General features: G+C 37.6%; 3 protein-coding genes across 7 annotated transcripts in view; 2 read left to right on the top strand and 1 right to left on the bottom strand.

The window, feature by feature from the left end:
- Positions 1-10,759, bottom strand: part of TRIM23 (tripartite motif containing 23) — a 33,282-nt gene extending 22,523 nt beyond the window's left edge. Inside the window, exons 1-2 of the mRNA XM_020910360.2 lie at positions 10,618-10,759; positions 3,869-4,031 (exon numbers count right to left, since the gene is read on the bottom strand). Of these exons, the coding sequence (XP_020766019.2) occupies positions 3,869-4,031; positions 10,618-10,698 (244 nt within the window). The 5' untranslated portion in view covers positions 10,699-10,759. The remainder of the gene's footprint in view (positions 1-3,868; positions 4,032-10,617) is intronic.
- A 648-nt stretch (positions 10,760-11,407) lies between these two features.
- Positions 11,408-16,607, top strand: SHLD3 (shieldin complex subunit 3). Its single transcript, XM_070476762.1, has 2 exons — positions 11,408-11,494; positions 15,125-16,607. Exon 2 carries the CDS (start codon positions 15,242-15,244, stop codon positions 15,998-16,000), a length of 759 nt encoding a protein of 252 aa, XP_070332863.1. The 5' UTR covers positions 11,408-11,494; positions 15,125-15,241; the 3' UTR covers positions 16,001-16,607.
- The window catches only part of TRAPPC13 (trafficking protein particle complex subunit 13), a 33,383-nt gene continuing 26,848 nt past the window's right edge, over positions 11,408-17,942 (top strand). For 4 of the 5 annotated variants that reach the window (XM_020910362.2, XM_020910363.2, XM_020910364.2 and 1 more), the window contains exon 1: positions 11,408-11,494. In XM_020910362.2, coding sequence (XP_020766021.1) covers positions 11,449-11,494 — 46 coding nt within the window. In that variant the 5' untranslated portion in view covers positions 11,408-11,448. Of the gene's footprint in view, positions 11,495-13,627; positions 13,719-17,942 lie in introns of those variants that run through there. The other variant, XM_020910366.2, reaches the window with a different exon arrangement.

Below are 17,942 nucleotides of genomic sequence, written 5' to 3' on the forward strand. Positions count from 1 at the left end.
TTTTTCACACATATTCTACCTCAAACTGAGTTCTATCTACTTTGTTTATAAAAGATTAAGAAGTACACTAAGTCCTTTATTTAAAAGTATTATCTTGACAGTATCCAAATACTTTAATTATATATTAAACACAAACACATAAACTCCTAGTAGTATTTAAACAGTATCTATCTACTGCCTAAGATATGACTTAATTTTTCTGTGACTATCAAAATAAATCTAATATCTCAATGACTTAAAACAACAAAGATTTGCTTTCTGCTCATATAACATCTCAGGGGTTGGTGAAGACACGAGAGATTCTGTTCCCTACTGTCCATGATCAAGGACACAGGCCACTGAGGCTCCAACCACCTGTATCACCTCACTATAGCAGGAAAAACGATTTACTACAAACTATCATAAATCCATTCTTAACAGCTTCTACCTGGAAGTTAACATTTCACTTCTACTCATAATTTCACTAGTTTAAGGAAAATCACACAGTTCTGCCTACCTGATCATAAGAGAGCAGGGAGGTGTAATTTTACCATGAGGAAAGAAGAGAAGAACCATAAATAATGCTGACCAGTACTAACAACTATGATAAACAACAACTGATACTAAAGAAGAATTCTAATTTTGATTCTTTCACATTAACAGCATTTCATGGGGACTGGGGTTGTAGAAGGGAGGGATGGCTTGGGAGTTTGGGATTAGTAGATATAAACTATTATATATAGAATGGATAAATGACAAGGTCCTACTGTATAGCACAGAGAATTCTATTCAATATCCTGTAATAAGTCATAATGGAAAAGAAAAAAAAACAGTAACTTGATTTTATAAGCAGGAAATACAAATGATTTTTGTTATACTTTTTAATAGATTCTCCAAATTTTATGCAGTTTATATATATATATAATTTCTATAATAGATTTTAAACATAAATTAAAAAATAATGACATCAAACTATATCAAGGGTCATTAACACATATTCCATAGGCTTGAATTAGAGTAAAATTCTAAGCTACAAGGTATAGTAATTACTATACATCATGCAAAATGCCAGACTAGATGAATCACAAGCTGGGATCAAGATTGCCAGGAGAAATAGTAACAACCTCAGATGTGTGGATGACAACATTCTAATGGCAGAAAACGAGAAGGAACTAAAGAGCCTCTTGAGGGTGAAAGAGGAGAGAGAAAAAGCTGGCTTAAACTCTACATTCAAAAAACTAAGATCATGGCATCCAGTCCCATCACTTCATGGCATACAGATGGAGAAAAAAGTGGAAACAGTGACCTACTTTATTTTCTCAGGCTCCAAAATCACTGCAGACAGTGACTGCAGCCATGAAATTAAAAGACAGTGGCATGTTCATCGCAGCACTGTTTATAATAGCCAGGACATGGAAGCAACCCAGATGCCCATCAGCAGACGAATGGATGAGGAAGCTGTGGTACATATACACCATGGAATATTACTCAGCCATTAAAAAGAATTCATTTGAATCAGTTCTAATGAGATGGATGAAACTGGAGCCCATTATACAGAGCAGAAGTAAGCCAGAAAGATAAAGACCATTACAGTATACTAACACATATATATGGACTTTAGAAAGATGGTAACGATAACCCTATATGCAAAACAGAAAAAGAGACTCAGATGTATAGAACAGACTTGTGGACTCTGGGAGAAGGCGAGGGTGGGATGTTTCAAGAGAACAGCATTGAAACATCTATATTATCTAGGGTGAAACAGATAACCAGCCCAGGTTGGGTACATGAGACAAGTGCTAGGGCCTGGTGCACTGGGAAGACCCAGAGGGATCGGGTGGAGAGGGAGGTGGGAGGGGGGACTGGGATGGGGAATACATGTAAATCCATGGCTAATTCATTTCAATGTATAACAAAAACTACTGTAATGATGTAAAGTAATTAGCCTCCAACTAATAAAAATAAATGGAAAAAAAAAAATAAAAGACAGTGGCTCCTTGGAAGAAAAGCGATGATGAACCTAGACAGTGTATCAAAAAGCAGAGACATCACTTTGCCGACAAAGGTTCATATAGTCAACGCTATGGTTTTTCCAGTAGTCATGTACAGATGTGAGAGCTGGACCATAAAGAAGGCTGAGCGCTGAAGAACTAATGCTTTCAAATTGTGGTGCTGGAGAAGACTCTTGAGAGTCCCTTGGAAAGCAAGGAGATCAAACCAGTCAATACTAAGGGAAATCAACCCTGAATATTCATTGGAAGGACTAATGCTGAAACCGAAGGCCCAATACTTTGTCCAGCTGAAGTGAATATCCAACTCACCAGAAAAGACCCAGAAGATGGGAAAGATTGAGCAGAGGTGGAGAAGGATGAGATAAGAAGCTGATGAAGATGAGATGGATCCTCAAAAGAGGATGAGATGGTTGGATGGCATCACCAACTCAATGGGCATGAGTTTGAAAACTCATGGAGATAGTGAAGGACAGGGAAGCCTGGTGTGCCATAGGGTCACAAAGAACTGGACATGACTTAGTCACTGAACAAGAACACAGAAATCACAACCTACATTCAAGGCAAAGTTATTCGTTTGATTGATTTCAACTAGGCTATCACTAACCATTATCTGTCACGAATTCCTAGTTTATCACAGTGAGGGTAGTAACAACCCACACTGTGGTATACAGTGCCCTTCAAGAGGAAGAAAGGGTCCATCTTACATTTGCAAAGTATTGCTATGTCTATACAGTTTTATATAAAGAAGATGGTATAATATATATAAATTACAGAATAAAAGGACAATAAAAACAATGTCAAAATAAAGACATCTCCCCCCTGAACCTTATATGCTACCCATAATAATACTAACACTGTCTAATATTAGTTTTCTGGCAAATGAGAATACTACTTAGTTAGATCAAAGTCTACCAAAATCTTAAAAAACCCATTCTATCCTACCCTTATAAGAAAATATTTTAAAACAATGTTTCTTAGCATTTTAAAGCTTTCTGGTCTAAAAATGGGAGCACTCTTGCTTGTTTTCCTGATGATTTAATTATTTCAAATGTGTTCCATGTGATATACAGTCTGAACAGTCTTAAACAGTGCTACTGAACTAAAAATAAATGACAACCTTAAACTATTAATTTTGGAGAAAATTCCACCATTAAAAAAAATAAACACAGAATTTACAGTTGTCAGATAACTGTTCAAATGTTAATAAATGTCATTTCCAAATCTGGTATCCTATAGTAATAACTCATTGTGTTTTTTGTTTTTTTGTAATAACTCATTTTGAAAACTATAAAGCAAAGTTTTAAAAGTATGCAAAAAACTGAAAATCCATCAGACCTTTAAATACATCTTAACAGAGAACAAGAAGTAGTTAGTAGTTATCAAATGCTAAAAATACTTCTGTCTCTGATATCAATAAATAACATGTTGAAACTCCAAGTACTTATCTGTATTTTCCTTAATGGCCTATTCTTGTCTAAGGTAAATCCTGTTTTACAGCAAATTGGAAAAGGTTAGCATCACTTTCTCAGGTGTCTTAAAACTATTGATCTATAAGTACTGAATATAAAAATCCCACAAGATGAAATAAAGTTAGCCCCCAAGAGTGGGTTAGTTTATAGCTTCAGGACTACTGGTTTTAAAAGAAACTGAAACCTTCTTGGAATTTTATGTTTCTTTTTATTGTTTTGGCCACACGTTACCATGTTTCCCGATCAGGAAAAGACCCCATTCGCCCTGCAGTAGAAGCACAGAGTCCTAACCACTGGACTGCCAGGGAACTCCCAGAATTTTATAATTTTTAAAATCAAGCAGGAAGAAATTGTCTACTATGACATTTGTATTACATGAACAATTATATATATGTATTTTTTTCCTACCTAGGTCTGTTACTTGCCGATCAAAAGGGCAACGGATTGCTCTTCCATGAAGAGGCAGTCGAGTGAGACAGTCGTGACAAACTGTGTGGCCACAAAGCAGAAGGCGAGGAACTTTGTCTCCTTGCAAAGAAAAGACATCTTCACAAACTCCACATTCCAGCACCTAATAATGGGAAAGAACATATGTGCTCTTTAAATGACTTCAAAGCATAAATATTTTAGGCTAAAAAAAAAGTCTGATCTTATTTAATGAATCAATCTTCTTAAATTACTTTATTCCTCCATGAAAAAAAAAAACTGTCTAGGTGTAAAATCTTAAATAATCTTTTGTCACTTCATCTGACAGATCTCACCAAAATTACATCACAGTGAAATCTCCTTGGAAGGATAAGTGTCAGGGATCAAAATAATGTTGTAAGTTAACATCTTAAGTTTTGAAAATTATGACATGATTCATTATATGTGAATCCCTAACAGTATGTAACTCTACCAAAGGTGGGTTCTTAAACAATTTCTCTGCAATTAACTAACTCTCAGAAAACCCATCATTAATATGGACAAAAATAATTTGATAAATGTGCTAGGATGACAACTTACCTTGTAAATGATAAAGAAGTTGTTAAGACAAGACTATGAGTAATTTTCAAGTATCTTCTAACATACACTTACATCATACAATGTAAGAATGCAGTTAGACTTAAATTTCAATTCCTTGTTCTCAATTAATAATGTCCCTGGGTTAGAAAGTTTTTTGTTTATCTAGTTCCAATCACAGGTACCTGACTTACGAAAGTCCATGGAGTCAGTCATAGGAAAGATGACAAATCAACTATACTTCAAGTAAAAAAGAAAAAAAAAAGGCATACTTCAATAAAAAAAAAAAAGAAGGGTGACAAGAATTGGCATATTCTAATTCTTCAGCCCATGAGTTTGTTTTATAATTAGTCAACAAACTATATTTATATCAATGAAGGTTATTTCTTAACATATTTGAAGTTTTTCACAATTTAATAAATTTTTTAAACATACCCACACTGAACTGTTTGATCGTACCCCAAATTCCAGGACCACCATCTGTGACCTAACGCAGCACAGCTGTTCTATTGCTTCTCTTCTCATTCAAATTCTATTCTCAAACTGTATCAAACAACCTGCAGTTCACAGCACATACCAAACTGTTTTCTTTCTTTATGTTAACACTCAAGAAACAGCTAAACAGACATTTTCCTAGGGATTCTTTTTTCACATTAATAAACACACAAATTTCTAGATAAACACACTATCCTTAGGGTTCCCATGTACCATGGATAAGTGTTAATTTCAATACCCAAAACACTTTTAATACTTTAATTGGCTTTCCAGCCTGTTTTACCCTGTTAGATCAAAGCCCTCAGGAATAGGGTATTCCAAATACCAAGCACCAATGTGCTTAGGTTAATAAAGTCCAACAAAATAAAAATTTTAAAACAGTTCAGCCAACCACCACCCCCCAACAAATACATACCACAAGGTTAAAAAAAAAAAAAAAACAAAAACACACACACAGAAAACCCAGAGTGAAAATCAGACTTAATCCAGTAAAACTTTAATATTAACTCTACAATCAAGTTGGAGTCAGCACATGAAATGCTAATGTTTTTCACTGTAAATAAACTGATAATTCATGACTGGCTTGCATCCCAGTATGGTCCAGAAGAAGCTTAAATGTAATACATAGTTCACAGAAAAAGGCAATGAAAACAGATCTTTAATTATACGAAAAGATGTCCAATCTCACTCAAAACATTTTGAAATCAGTCGAAGCTATACCAATATACTTTTTTCAGATTATATTTTAAAAAGCGGGTAACACTTTCTACTGATGAAAGTGTGGGAGAGTAGATAAACTGCCAGTTGCTGTGAACTGTGTATTGACTGATACAGCCCCCATGGAAGGCAATTTGACAAAACCTATCAACAGTATGAATAGCTTAGTAATTCTACTTTCAGGAATTTACCCTATAAATGTATCACATATGTATAAGAATATATATCATTCCTTCAAGCATCTTTTGCATTAGCAAAATACTGAAAACAAAGTAAATATACACAGAAAATAAATTAAGCAACATTCATACACTGCAAAACTATGCAGTCTAGTGGGGAGATTTCCTGATGGCTCAGCAGTACAGAATCCACCTGCAATGCAGGAAACGCAGGAGACGCAGGTTCGATTCCTGGCTTGGAAAGATCCCCTGAGGGAGGAAACAGCAACCCACTCCTGTATTCTTGCCTGGAAAATCCCATGGAGGAGAAGCCTGACGGGCTACAGTCCATAGAGTCACAGGGTTGGACACGACTGAGCACGCACGCACACATGCAGGCTAGGGAGGAAAAGTTAGGAAACTTTTTATGTATACACAGTATGATTCCATATCAATAAAGCAAAGTGAAAAATGACATATAAAATATTTAACTTCTGCATGATGGAGAAGATATAAAAGAGGCACATTTTTTATATACACTGTTTTGCAAGTATACTACCTTCGGGGAGCTAAAGAGAATATATATTTATATATATATTATTTTACAAGCATACTATCTTTCTGGCATGATACACAGGAAACATTACATTGGAACTGTAGTTCTCTTTGAAGAATGGAAACAGCTGGGGAATAACTACACATAAATCACATATATATGTATGTTTGAATGCAGAGTTCCAAAGAATAGCAAGGAGAGAGAAAAAAGCCTTCCTCAGAGATCAATGCAAAGAAATAGGCAAAAACAATAGAATGGGAAAGACTAGAGATCTCTTCAAGAAAATTAGAGATACCAAGGGAGTATTTCATGCAAAGATGGGTTCGATAAAGGACAGAAATGGTATGGACCTAACAGAAGCAGCAGATATTAAGAAGAGGTGGCAAGAATACACACAAGAACTGTACAAAAAAGATCTTCACAACCCAGATAATCATGATGGTGTGATCACTCACCTAGAGCCAGACATCCTAGAATGTGAAGTCAGGTGGGCCTTAGAAAGCATCACTACAAACAAAGCTAGTGGAGGTGATGGAATTCCAGTTGAGCTATTCCAAATCCTAAAAGAGGATGCTCTGAAAGTGCTGCACTCAATATGCCAGCAAACTGGGAAAACTAAGCAGTGGTCACAGGACTGGAAAAGGTTAGTTTTCATTTAAATCCCAAAGAAAGGCAATCCCAAAGAATGCTCAAACTACTGCACAAATGCACTCATCTCATACACTAGTAAAGTAATGCTCAAAATTCTCCAAGCCAGGCTTCAGCAATATGTGAACCGTGAACTTCCAGATGTTCAAGCTGGTTTTAGAAAAGGCAGAGGAACCAGAGATCAAATTGCCAACATCCACTGGATCATCAAAAAAGCAAGAGAGTTCCAGAAAAACATCTATTTCTGCTTTATTGACTATGCCAAAGCCTTTGACTGTGTGGATCACAATAAACTGGAAAATTCTAAGAAATGGGAATACCAGACCACCTGACCCGCCTCTTGAGAAACCTATATGCAGGTCAGGAAGCAACAGTTAGAACTGGACATGGACCAATAGACTGGTTCCAAATAAGAAAAGGAGTACGTCAAGGCTGTATATTGTCACCCTGCTTATTTAACTTATATGCAGAGTACATCATGAGAAACGCTGGGCTGGAAGAAGCACACGCTGGAATCAAGATTGCCGGGGGAAATATCAATAATCTCAGATATGCAGATGACACCACCCTTATGGCAGAAAGTGAAGAGGAACTAAAAAGCCTCTTGATGAAAGTGAAAGGGGAGAGTGAAAAAGTTGGCTTAAAGCTCAACATTCAGAAAACTAACATCATGGCATCTGGTCCCATCACTTCATGGCAAATAGATGGGGAAACAGTGGAAGCAGTGGCAGACTTTATTTTTTGGGGCTCCAAAATCACTGCAGATGGTGATTGCAGCCATGAAATTAAAAGACGCTTACTCCTTGGAAGGAAAGTTATGACTAACCCAGATAGCATATTAAAAAGCAGAGACATTACTTTGCCAACTAAGGTCCATCTAGTCAAGGCTATAGTTTTTCCAGTGGTCATGTATGGATCTGAGAGTTGGACCGTGAAGAAGGCTGCGCCGAAAAATTGATGCTTTTGAACTGTGGTGTTGCAGAAGACTCTTGCGAGTCCCTTGGACTGCAAGGAGATCCAACCAGTCCATCCTAAAGGAGATCAGTCCTGGGTGTTCATTGGAAGGACTGATGCTGAAGCTGAAACTCCAAAACTTTGGCCACCTCATGCGAAGAGTTGACTCACTGGAAAAGACCCTGATGCTGGGATGCATCGGGGGCAGGAGGAGAAGGGGACGACGGAGGATGAGATGGTTGGATGGCATCACAGACTCAATGGACATGAGTTTGAATAATCCCCGGGAGTTGGTGATGGACAGGGAGGCCTGGCGTGCTGTGATTCATGGGGTCACAAGAGTTGGACACGACTGAGTAGCTGAACTAACTCAACTAATGTATATTTACACACACATATATACAATATACACACTTCATATTATCCTGCATTTTTTTAACTAGTCAGTAAAAAAGTATCACTTAAATATCTTCACTTAAAAAAAGAACAAAAGAAAAAAATCTTCAATATCAAATTACAGAAAAGACATTCACAATAGAAATTAGATATTACAAAGTCAGTGAAACATTTTAAATAAATGTTCTCACTACAGAGACACCATAATATATTACAATTATATATGACAATAAACTCCAAAGAACCAAATTAAAATTTTACTTTTCTCATTCTTATCTTGTATCTTTAACAGCATCATCACTCATTACTACCATAGGTTTTTTTCAAAAAGCACTAGTAAAATTCCATTGATTAGTAAACCACAGTTACTAGACTATTCTGCCTCATCTCAGTAAATAAGAGAGTAAGAAATTTTTTTCTTCAGTATTTATGAATAGGAATTGTGGCTAACAGCATAAGAATTTAAGTCCTAGATAGGAAAAAAGCTCTTAGTTTTACAAACTTCACAATACGCCGAAGAGGGCTTCAAACTTATCACATGTAAATTAAACTTTAATAAAGCAGGCCATATTTTCACAGGACTAAGGCAGCTCACACTTCTTTTGTGAACATAAATAATTTCATACCCAATTTTGGTCTGTTTTTCTTAACGAGAAAACTCTATCAATATCAACTTGTTCATTAAGCAGGAAGTCATTTTACATATGCAAACATTAGCATTCTAAATTTCAACTTTCCCTTCCAATGAACACTTCTTGCTTTCATCTATAACAATGGCCATGAGATTTTTGAAAATTTAATTTGTAATTTGTCTTACAAATTACAGAATGAGGATCTTGCCAGAAAGGACTATCCTATTGCACATCTCAGTCACATTTTACATATAAAAATGAAAATTAACAAAATGAGCCTCTAATTTATCAAACTCTGTGCGTTAATAAACTGGAGTTACGTCAGGTTTTGGTATATTTTTCAGATTTTAAGGCAAACAAGGTAACAAAAGCAGACACAGCAGTAATATCTATTCCTATTACTTCTTAATTCAAGTTATTTCACAAAATAATCTTCAGGTATTCTCTACTTAGAAAAAGCACAATTCAATAAATAAAATCTCAACCATACAAGCCAAATAATGAGGGCACCTTCACATCTCTGATATGCTATGTATCTTCAAAATAACTTTATTAATATTTAAAAGATGAATCAACAACCACCAATACTGATCGATAATACAGTTGAAGGCAAAAATGTATCATTCGCTGTCATATGAAACCAACATTAGATGAAAAACCACAGGTGCCTATTTCTCAAGACCTTAAAAGAACTTCAGATACCTCCTCCAATGGTTTTGAACCCTAGCTGCACATTAAAAGCATTCTAGGAATGCAAAAAAAAAATACTGATTAAGTAGAACTGGGGGATTAAATCGTTTGGTTTTTTTTTTTAAAGTCCTCAGTAATATGTAACCAGGAATAAGAATTACCACTATCTGAGATTACAGGGGATCCTGAAGGTTATCAAAATCAGTTCTCCCTTCCAGATCTATCTATATACGGAAAAGTGAATTCTACCTTATTTCAACTGAATTTTTGGTAAACCCATTTTAGAGCATTTAAATATGGCAGAGTTTCAAACTTCAAACATAGGGTAATTCATATTGCCGAGCAATAACGGGGCTGTTGACACACCCGTACTACCAAAAGAGGAGGGCAGGTCAACCAATAACAGAGGTCTGATTACAAAGTAGTGCAGTAACGAAAAGAATAACTCAGAGCAGTCAACTGTGGCTCAGCGACAGTGTTAACCGAAACCTGAGTTTCCTCACTTGTAAAACTACAATCAACAATTACTTCATAAATAGATATTAACGAGGTAAAATATCTAAAACAGTATCAGTCAATAATAATGGATCAATTTCATAAAAATAATCTTATTAATGCCTGTTGGTCTTAGCTAAAAACAGAGGGCCTGGGGAAAGATCAGCCCAGGTCACTCTCACAGGCCTATCGGCTCCTTTTCACAAAAGTCCCCGTTGGCGACTACAGAAGACTAGAATGACCAGGAGGCCAGGTAACCTCAGGCCTGCAGGGATAAAGGTCCGGAGGGGAAGCATAGGCTTGTAAAGCCGAAAGGGACCCGAGTCCGCGCAACCCGCCCAAAAAAAAGCCACATCTCCGGGATGAACCGAAGAGAGGCCGATGGCGGAGAAAAGAGCACGCAAGGTCCCTCACCTTCACCACGGCCGTCCCCCGGCTGCCCTGACGACCACTGTCTAGTCCCGCTCCAGGCTTGTTTACAACCTGAGCAGCCATCCTAGGAGGAGCCTCGCCACTGAAGCAGCCGCGAAGGCCTTCACAGGAGAGGCGGGGTAAAGCCACCTACCCAGAAGCCTCGGCGCTTGCCGCTGGCGCACAGGCGCAGTAAGACGCCGGGCGCAGCTGAGGCGGCTTCCTTGCACCCTTTCACGCCAGCAGAAGCTTGCGCATGGGAGCTTTGTTGTTTTATTAAAGAGTCTGGAGATTTTCAGTCTCCGTCAGACTTCCATCAGATTGATGGGAGGAGTAAAATTAAAGCAAAAAATAAGGGCTAAAACAGAAGTAAGGTTTGGGGGTGAAATTCTTGCTCCAGTAACGATCTTTTCTCCCTAGTTGTAAAATGGACTGGACGAAAGGAGACTGCATCTCCCTGCATGCCATGCGGCTTTTGAAACTACAAATCCCAGCATGCCGCATTCTACAGCATTTACTCGGAGATGTAGGTATTTGCTGGGCGGCGTATTGTCTCCGAGGAGTGGTTTCTTGAAGTTGCGGTGTGTGATTGTGGCTGGAAAATAGAGAAGTATTTTATGTATAGTCTCTAAGAGGCAAGAGACGGCTTTGGTAAAAAGAAGCCGTTGAGTCGCTAAAGGACGTGGTAAGAAGAGAATTTAAGGCACCACCGGCAGAGAAGAAACTATTGGGAATGTGATGCCCTGTCTTCCGGAACGTGCGCTTTCTGGTTTCTTCCGAGCTAAGTGAACCTCTTCAGCCTCCGTAGGCAGTGGGTTCAAAGTGCCGGTCAAAATGGAGGTGAATCCCCCCAAACAGGAGCACCTACTGGCCCTGAAAGGTAAATTTTTGCGAACCCGCTCCCTCTACACTGTTTTCTCTCCTTTTCTTCCTGGTTCTTGCAGCTTTTGGCACGTAGACCTGGCCCCTGGGATGTAGACCTCGTTTTTCTTAAAACAGTCAGTGCTCGCCCTCCTGTTCAGTTTCTTGCCGTGGAGCGATAGGAAGCTATTTTCTTCTTCGCTTTTTAGGTTTGAGACCCCCTTTCCTCCCTGCGACGGAATGGAATATGTGTGCTAAGTCAGCCAGTCATGTCCGACTCTTTGCAACTACATAGACTATAGCCCGCCAGGCTCTTTATCCTTGGTATTTTCCAGGCAAGAATTATGGAGTGGGTTGCCATTTCCTACTCCGCTTAGAATGAAATAGATACCTGGTAAATTACTTACCCTGTTGTATGTTGCTGAAGCCACCAAACAGATTTTAGCCGCAGATGCTGAAGTTCCCACCCTACCCGGGGAGAGCCGTGTGTGAACCGAGATGATTAATAGCCGGTATCTAAAGTGGTTTTTCCTCCTGTTTCTTGTCTCTTCATTCGGCAGTGACAAATTTACCAGGCTTCAGCTTTACCTGTGAAATTAGTCTAGTATTGTGCCAAGCATTTAGAAATGCGTAGTACTACAACATATAATCTAGGTTCGTTAAAACTCACTGCAGTTTACTTCAGGGTATTGTGTATGGGAAAATTGGTATCAATTTTCATTTTCTGTGTACAGCATACAGTTTTGAGTAAGTTTGATGATTTGATTGGATTATTATTTAGGGAGAATCAGCATGACATACTTTCTCTAATATTCCTGAGATCTCTGAGGAATTGTTCTGAGGATCTCAGATTGTTCTCTGAGATCTTTTATTTGAAATGCCTTTAGCTTTATTTCATCTGTTTTCTACTGCCACATATGGACTTATTTCTTGGGCGCACTACTCTGTGGTTACCAGTATCTTCTTGGACTGAACTGAAAAGATGCTCGGTAGACATGTGAATTCAGCTGAAGTGCACTTAACCTTTCTTGTGGTATCCGTTTTGAGGGATTCTTACCCCCTCACTTATGCTGTAAGCATCAGACATTCCAGGAGCTCATCAGTTTCATTTGTACAAAAAGCATGTACTGATAGTTGGGGTCATCAGAACTGTCTCTGACTATGGAACTAAGAATTTGAAATGTTACCTAATAGCAGTAAGACCTGTGAGCTTAGCCTGAGCAAATGGCCTGTTCTAAAATGGCTTATTTCTGAAAGAAAGAAGAGAAATTGTCATGTTTTTTAATCTCAGTCTTATATCAGATATGTAGAATATATATTGCTTAACTCCCAGTTAAACTTTTTCCAGATCACAAAGCTGGTAGGTGATTGAGGTTATTTCAACATTAGACCTTCATCTTTCGAAGACTCCATGTTGCCTCCAAATGAAGGAAAGAGCATTTTCAGATGCTCTCATTCCCTTAATATTTTGATGGGAATTTGGAGAAGTTCTGTTAGCTACTAGATGTCATTTTATACACATTCAAGGATATTATATACAGTTAAATTCCAGTGATGTGGAGGCTAACTGCCATTGTCATTTTAGGCTGCTACAGTAGTCTTTCCCAGCCAGGTATTTTTTATTTTCCAAAACAGAAGGTTCCTGAGAAGGAGTATTTTGGCAACCTGAAAGGACAAGTTCTTTGAAAGTCACTGTTAGTTTCAGCTTTCTTAAAGCTCTTTGGACCCATTTTCTCCATTGTCCTAATTATCCAAGAATTTTCACAAGTTCTAATCATTGAATGCCAAATATATCAAGTTTGCTTTCATATATTTATAAAATATTAACGTGTTCCCACAACTTCAGTGTCCCTGGAATACAACACTGAATAAGCTCAGACAACAGTGAAAGAATTCTCAATGCCATATCTTGGAATGTAAAAATGAAAGGAAGTAAAACTGAAAGCATTGTTAAGTCTGTGAAAGAATATGCTATCTATATTTAGAACCATGTTAAAAATGGATGTTAAGGATCACAGTCATTTCAAATTTAAGAGTTGTCAAATCTGTTAGTCAGTGAACATTAAGAGTAGGGAAAAGAATCATTATGAGATTGGTTACTTTTGACTTTTCAGAACATTGGTCAAATGAGTGTTGTGACGTCATGACAGGGAGCCTCCACTCACAGTCATCGTGGCAACGGGAGAACCGTCATCGCGTAGTTCTCTAATGATTTTTGGAAGAAATGATTCAACCTCTTTTTTGTTGGTTTTTAAATTTTTATTTATTTATTGTTGTGCTAGGGCATCCCTCATAGCTCAGTCGGTACAGAGTCTGCCTGCAGTACAAGAGACCCGGGTTCGATTCCTGGGTGGGGAAGGTCCCGTGGAGAAGGAAATGGCAACCCACTTCAGTATTCTTGCTAGGAGAGTCCCATGGACAGAGGAGCCTGGCAGGCAACGGTCTGTGGGGTCGCAAGAGTCGGACACAGCTGAGCGACTAAGCGCACACACGGTTGGGTCTTCATCGCTGCTCGGGCTTTCCCCTGGTTGCGGCGGGCGGGGGCTGCCCTCTTATTACAGTGCGCGGGCTTCTCACCGTGGTGGTTTCTCTTGCTGCAGGGCGCAGGCTCGGGAGTTGTGCCATAGGAGCATAGTTGCTCCACCACACGTGGGACCTCCAGATCAGGAATCAAACCTGTGTCTCCTGCATTAGCAGCCAGATTCTTTACCACTGAGCCACCAGGGAAGCCCCAACCTCTTGTTTTTAACTCCAGAAGCTAAGATTTAAAAGAGCCTGCATTATGACTTTCGCAGCTTTGGGCCCAATTAGGAAGTCTAACTTGCAGATCCAGAGAAGGCTCCATTATTGAACTGTGTGTTGTGTACTGGCACTTACTTTCGATGACTTGATTTGGTGTAACTTGAAGACTTCTGTGTTCTAAGAGGAGCTAAGGCTCTGAGGCTCTAGCCTTCCTGTTCATTCTCCCAACTGTAATTCAGGAGCCATGCTGCTAAGGTTTTGACACTGCTTAAGTGCCCCAATTATATAGATGAGACTTTGTCATGAAACTAGTTCCTAGTCTGATTAAAATGCAAAGTTAAACCATTTTCATGTTTTAATTTGCATTTCCACTTCAAGTGTTTACTTCTGAGAATGAAATAAAATCATTTAAGTATTCTATTTGGTAGAATTCATGTAATTTTAAAGTATGAGAGGATCCATTTTCTTCAAGGTAGATTAAAAATTACAGTGATTTTTGTTGTCCTCAATTCACATTTCAGATTTTTAAGTAGTATTGCCTTTTGTTCATTACCTTCATGTGACTCTAGTATTTTAAAAATCTTATTTTACCTTTTGTTTTTGCTATAGTGTTAAGATTATATATTAATATGTTAATAGCAGTACTTCCAAATCTGTTACATCTGTTCAGTTAAATATGTTGATTAGTAGAAGTTTTAAGCTAAAAGGATGTTAAGGGTGTGTAATCCAGATTCCTTATTTTCTTGAGAGAAAGGGCTTCCAGTTTTGTGGACTGCATTCACATTTACCAGTAACACTTTGATAAAATATCATATTAGAATTGGTTTTGTTTTTTCTTTTTTTCCCTGCCTATCTGTATATAGGCTCTCCCTGCTATATCTTATTCTTTGTAATACTTCCACTTTAGGTCCTGTTTCCCTCTGATTTGGAAAGAGAGAGTCTTGTAATTATAAATTACATTCTAGCTCTGAGGAGCTCAGCTAAGAAATTTTCTCTTCATTAAGAATAGAAGGATTACTGCAGAATGACTACAGAAGTAATATTACATTATCGACCATATGAGAGTGATCCCACGCAACTGCCAAAAATTGCAGAGAAAGCAATTCAAGACTTTCCTACACGTCCGCTATTGAGATTTATTCCTTGGTTTCCACATGATGGGTCCAGACTTCCACTCAAACCTAAAAGATCACCACCTGGGATTTCTGAAGAGGCAGCTGAAGATGTGAGACAGTACTTAGCCATTTCAGAATGTAGTATTAAATCACAGAGTTATGATTGCACAGTAGATCTGTTGGAGTTTCAACCCAATTTGAAAAGAAAGAAGCACTTAATCCAATCATACACGCTGAATGAACAGACTAATTCTGGAAGTCTGGAGAAACAGGCAGAAAAAGAAAAACGGCACAAGAAAAGGTCTTGGAGTGTATCATCACTTCCCAGCAGTAATTGTACTGAAAATGTTTTTCCTTTGTCTAAAAAATTGCAAGATAATCTAAAGGCACTAAATTTGCACTCATTTTATAGAGCAAGATGGACAATAGATCACACTATTTGTAACAGCCAGACTCTGGAAGACGTTTGGGCAAAACTCAATCGAATTATCAGGCACAATGAACTTCCATCTTGTAATGCTACAATTCAGAGACATTTAGGCCAGATATGGGTGTTCTGTGATATTATGTACTGTGAATATGTGGGGAATCATCTTAAAGGAAGATTAGCTCTTACTGGGAAAATTAATTTATTTGTGCATAAATATGGTGTTGTTTTTAGTATGTAATGAATTACAGTGATTATCCAAAAAAAGAATATTCTGAATGAACCGAGTAGGAAGTGAAACAGATGAATAAATTTTTAAGTGTGTGGTTATGTATACAATTTGTGTCCCAGAAGTAAATATCAGGTGCATTCCTAGGCTTTCCAATTAAGTCAGGAACTTTCTGGGTTCTGCTTTGAGCAGCTTTCCTTTAAATGAATTGTGATGAATTATTATTCAAACTGAATTTAGAGGTAAAATGTTCTACTCTTTTTGTTCTGTTACTGCTTTTCCACTAGTTCAATTAGATATTCCTGTGAATTACAGTGAATGGTTTGGATTTTGGTAAATTCCCAGAATCTAATTTTATAGGATTTTTTTCTTAACTCGCCTGAGTGTAATGATTTTTTTAAAAAATAAAACTGAAACCAGTTCTATTGGGAATGATACTCATGTGGCATAGTGTAATTCAGATTGAAAGACCAGCCCATATTCTGCTTATTATGGCCAAAGATATGTAATAGACGATGGCTGATGTGCTGTTTTGAAACAAAAGTACAAAATGTATAATTTGTCTAAGACCGTAATATATATTTAAGGCAATAAACATTTTTTGAAGTGAAGTATCAAATATGGATAAGAGATCAATTTATTCTTTGTTTAATACAGATAATTCAGTCTAATATTGGTAATGCTGATCACTAGTTCTCTGGGTCTTGGGCTCACTGTGGGTTTCCCATAGCAAAATGTTAATGGATTTACACATCATTTTATAAAAATCTCCAAAGTGGTTATATAATAAAAGTTTTATTAGAAAGTATATTTAACAAATTTGAATGCCTACCATGAAATAGGTGCTAGAGTAAAGTGGAGAAGGGACAAATATGGACCCTGCCCTCACAGAGCTAACATATAGACACTATTATTAATATTTAAAGTCTATCTGTAAAAAAATCAGTAAGACTATATTCATTAGGAAGGCAAAAACATGCTTGCCTTGTGGCAAAGTGCCTGGCAAGGTAAATGTGTCCTTTGGAGGGTTTCTCATAACATGCCTCTTGAGGTTCCTTAAAACCTGAGAAGTCTACCAGTTTTTAACTGAAGAGGTTATCTTTTCTAATTAGGTTTCACACTGTTCAAACACTTTTTTCTTTTCAACTATTAGCACCTTTTTTATTGTCTCAAAGGAGACTGCTCTGTAGAAAACAATCATCATGTACATGAATGCTTCCAAAAATCTTCAAATGAAAAAAATCACCGGGTATAGAGGGAGTTTCCAAGATAACTTCTTCAGTAATTACTTCCTCTTTCATTAGTCATCTTTGCAGCCAAAACTGCTGGTGAAAAGTCAGAAATTATTCATTTTTACCAGCGATCTTTGCAGGTGGCTCAGTGGGAGAGAAACTGCCACTGAGAACAGGGTTCGATCCCTGGGTCGGGAAGATCCCCTGGAGAAGGAAATGGCAACACATTCCAGTATTCTTGCCTGGGAAATCCTATGGACAGAGGAGCTTGGTGGGCTACAGTCCTTGGAGTCACAAAAGGGTCAGACGTGACTTAGTGACTAAACAGCAGCAACAATGTTATTAGGCAATCATAAACATTTTTGTTGTTGTTCAGGTCTTACACAGCATTAGGTTGTTAATCAAGGGGTAAAAGTTAAGTAATCATAAGACAGGGTCACTTACATAGACCACAGTGTTTCTTTTATAATACATTGTTATTATTTTAAAATGATAATACACAGAACTGAAATATTCTTAGGAATATTTTCTTACGAGCTTCTTATGAGCAGCTTTTTAATTCAAGAATCACATTAAAAAGAGCTTCTTCGTCTTATGTGGCAGATGTAAATTTCTCTAATTTACTCTATATAAATTGCTTTCTTCCCTTTTGAGAAACAATGAAAAGGTGAATCAGAACTGGGAAAATGAGTTTTACTGCAAATAATGTCATCTTAAAGGAA

This window comes from Odocoileus virginianus, chromosome 14, assembly GCF_023699985.2.
Source record: "Odocoileus virginianus isolate 20LAN1187 ecotype Illinois chromosome 14, Ovbor_1.2, whole genome shotgun sequence".
Lineage (NCBI taxonomy): Eukaryota > Metazoa > Chordata > Mammalia > Artiodactyla > Cervidae > Odocoileus > Odocoileus virginianus.

What these genes read in the sequence shown, in the direction of transcription:
- SHLD3 (XM_070476762.1), top strand. Translation starts at nt 15,242, where the DNA reads ATGACTACAGAAGTAATATTACATTATCGACCATATGAGAGTGATCCC.